Source organism: Sinocyclocheilus rhinocerous, unplaced genomic scaffold, assembly GCF_001515625.1.
Source record: "Sinocyclocheilus rhinocerous isolate Xijiao unplaced genomic scaffold, SAMN03320098_v1.1 scaffold5170, whole genome shotgun sequence".
NCBI classification, from domain to species: Eukaryota; Metazoa; Chordata; class Actinopteri; order Cypriniformes; family Cyprinidae; genus Sinocyclocheilus; species Sinocyclocheilus rhinocerous.
The window spans coordinates 1-3,818 of NW_015658557.1; the positions used below are offsets into that span (position 1 = coordinate 1).

Genomic DNA, 3,818 nt, shown 5'->3' on the forward strand with positions numbered 1-3,818 from the left:
CTGATGCTGCTCCGTATAATTTCTCACAACGCTCGTAACGCAATGTAGCGCAATCGTAAACATTAGCACTGCGCTCCAAACGCTGTGTCTGCATCGCTCACTTGTTCCAGTGGACCTCGTAAGAGCTGTGTTCAGTGAAGCTGTTTTCCGAAGCGGACCGAACTTTCTCCTTCACCACTCGGATCACCAGTCCTCCGGCCAGCGCGATTCCCGCCGCCGCTCTTCCGATCTCGCCAACGGTGCTCAAAATGCACGCGGTTGTTCCCATGCCACCGTTACCTGCGGCAACCACCGCATTTGACGCAACCGTTTCGCCAGCAGTTATTGCTCCTCCCTGTAGCACCGCCCCCAATGCTGACCCCGCCCCTACAGCTCCGCCCACTCCTGCAGCCACACCCACCACCGCAGCACCGACCACGCCCACCTGCTGCATTGCTTCCAGCGCAGCTTCTCTCGTTCCCGCGGCCTCCGCGCCTGCTAGCGCTCCCACCGATCCTCCCAAAACGCCGCCCGTCGCTGCTCCCAGAGCCATCGCGCTCTTTCCGGTCACCGCCGCTACTATTGCGCTTCCCGCCGCCGATCCGCCGCCCATCACGGAGACTCCCGCCGCGATTGACAAAGGAGCTGCGGCTCCGAAAACAGCTCCTACGGCCATCCCGGTGGCTCCCGCCGCAACTAGCACTTTCACACGCTCCAGAACTTTCCCGGAGAGCGCGACTTCGCTTCGGACGCGACTGAGCGCGGATCGCAGAGCCTGGCGTCTGCTGCGACCGCGCCGCCGCTGCTCGTCACGTATTGCGCGATCGGCGTACAGGAACACGCTGTTGGTGTAACAAGCTCCGCCCATGCTATCCACTATCGTTAGCAGTGCGTTCACTTGCGCACGGTTCTCCGGCGCGCGGTTGTTGAAGACGCAGTAGCGTCCGCCGCAGTCGCGCAGAAGGATCTTCAGTCGCTCTGGAGCCGATTCGAGGAAACTCTCGATCCCGCCGTCATCGTCCAGCTCGTCTCCGCGCGTGAACAGCGCCACCGTGTGGCGGAGCGCCTCTTCGCCGAACACGTGCAGCATTTGTGCGACGGCCTGATCTTCGTCCGCCGTGTATCGTCCGAGCGGGATCACCAGCAGGAAGACATGTGGCCCAGGAGCCGTGAGTGCAATGCATTTCGCGATTTCTGCGTGAATGCTAGTCGCGTCGAGCCGGGTGTCGCCGAATCCTGGCATGTCTACGATGAGGATGCTCTTCATCGTCCCGCTGGAATCCTCGTCCGTTCGGCCACACTCGCACACGCGTGTCACCGAACCCGCCCTCAGCGCGGACAGGAAGTGACGTCGTCCTAGGATGGTGTTTCCTGTGGCGCTCTTGCCTGAGCCTGTGCGGCCAATCAGAACGAGCCTCAGCTCTGATCTGTCGCACTCTTCCTCTTCCTCGGATCCGAACGCCTCCTCTCCGCTCCACTGATCTAGAACCAGACCCAGAGTTCACTTCATCATCATCTTTATTTCAACATGCCAAAGAATGTATTAAACCTGTCTGGGGTCTTACAAACAATTTAAAAAATCTCTTTTAAAAATCCTTGTTAAAAATTACTTTCAAATATTGTTACGTTTGCTTGAAATGTTGCACTTTAAAGGAACTGGACTATTGAAATACACAATACAACACACACACACACACAAACTATAAATACTTGTCTTAACAGAAAATAGGGATTAAAACAAAAAAATTTAATTAAAATAAGTAAAAATTTATAAATAGTTATAAGAAATAATTGTAAATAAAAAACATTTTATTGATTATATTTATATATTAAAAATGATGTATTTTTACAGAAACGTATACTATATACTACATTCAATGTGGTTTGTGCCTTTTAAGATATACATACAATAAAATATAAAAAATAATATATAATTATAATAATATTAGAAAATATTTCAAATAACAAATATACACCACAGTACAAGTGATAGTTGTTTTTTTTGGTTTTTAAAAAATCCTTGCTAAAAATTAAATGAAATTTTTGTACCTTTATTGACAAGTTGCACTGTCAAAGAATGGGGCTATTGTAATAGTTTAATTAAAACTATTATTTTAATAGGAAAATATATTATTTTCTCACCTTGAATATGTTGTTACCTTGACTGACCACAAGCTGCACTTTCATAATCTTATCACAGAACTGATAATAAACATAATTTAATAACACTCATAATAAACAGAATCAGATCGATAACATGCCAAAATATAAAATATACCTCTCTGGATCTTACGAACAAATAAACAAACAAGCCACTCAACAGAACATGGGGCTTAAAACGATTATTAATACATTATTATATATAAATAATATAGGACTGATTTTTATTTTATTTTTTTACAGAAATGTATGCTATATACTATCATTTAAATGGGCTTTTTTTGCCTTATAAGAGAGAAAATAATGTATAATATAAAGGACAAGCATAGTTTTTTTTTTAAATGCCTTGCTAAAAATATATATATATATTAATTTTTAAACATATTTATATAGTACTGATAATAAACAACAACAGACTGATATGCCAACAAAATTGTGTGTGTGTATATATATATATATATGGATAAACGAATAATACATAATTTAAGAACTTATACTAAAATGTTTGTTCAATGTTGTTTTCTGTCTAATAGCCCATAAAACAGAAAATAACTGACTGCAGATCTCATCAACAGATCAGTGTGTAGAATATAGTTGATGTTTGGTTATTTTATGTGACGCTTTATCGGTTATAACCGTAAACTAGCGTTCCCAGACAGCTGCAGGATGTTTGTGTGTGACAGAAAGTTTTCTATAATGTATTTTTCATCATCATGAGCTCATGTTATCAAGGACACAAGTTCATAAACAGACTGCTAATAAAGTTTAGCGGTTTAGATGTAAACAAACACCAAGCGGACACACAAACACACGCATAGCGTAACTAATGAGTGATTTACTGATGTGTACACACCTGGAAAAGCGTTTCTAGACATGATGCTGGTGTCTGACGGAGTTTTGTCGAGTTTCGCTGGGTTTGTTATTGTTCTGTTATCAGTTATAGTGGCTCGCGCGGAAGCGGAAGATCAAGTGTCATCAGTGAGAGTCTGAGCGCAGATCTGGCGCCTGCTTCCGGCGAACAGCAGCACGACAACACAAAGAAGAAGACGCGTTAAACTACGCGACAACATTACATTACATTACACACAGTGCTGGATCAGGAGAGTAACTGTGTTAGATCATGCTTTTAGTGTCTGATGTTCAGCTGTGTCAGACATATAAGAGCTGTTTATTCAAATGACTGTGACAGTGACAATAACATCTTAATGATCACCTTTGCGTGACTAAAAATAAAATACAATATTCATATAGCCAGATAAAGCAGAGGTGAAATGCACAGAAATGATGCACCGCTGTTTTTAAGTGGGAAAAATAAATAAGCTTCTTACTTCTTTGATTAAATAATGGTTTTATTTCTCTTGAAATAACATGTCAGTACCACTGCAAGCTAGTAAACAATAGTGTAAAATTACTAAGATTAAGATTAATATTCTCCCAGATTAATAAAAATACGAAGTGTCTATATTTACACTAAGTGCAAATATAGCCCACCTTTCTGGCTATAAACTTTTTTTCTCTCCCTTTTCAAATCTCATATCACTTCGGAAAGGCATTTATTTTCAATAAAAATGAAGGAAATAATCAAAAAGTTGAAATTAAAGTATCGGGTATAGGGTTAGGTGTAGGGAGAGCTTAAATTGTGCCAATAAGGTGGCATCCATTTAATAATTTGAATTAAA

The 3,818-nt window shown here is 42.2% G+C and overlaps 1 protein-coding gene across 2 annotated transcripts in view; it reads right to left on the reverse strand.

Moving 5' to 3' along the window:
- Positions 1-6: 6 nt before the first annotated feature.
- The window catches only part of LOC107722730 (protein FAM71B-like), a 6,776-nt gene continuing 2,964 nt past the window's right edge, over positions 7-3,818 (reverse strand). Inside the window, exons 1-2 of one of the 2 annotated variants that reach the window (XM_016531204.1) lie at positions 2,993-3,128; positions 7-1,461 (exon numbers count right to left, since the gene is read on the reverse strand). In XM_016531204.1, coding sequence (XP_016386690.1) covers positions 98-1,461; positions 2,993-3,014 — 1,386 coding nt within the window. In that variant the 5' untranslated portion in view covers positions 3,015-3,128 and the 3' untranslated portion in view covers positions 7-97. Of the gene's footprint in view, positions 1,462-2,992; positions 3,129-3,818 lie in introns of those variants that run through there. The other variant, XM_016531205.1, reaches the window with a different exon arrangement.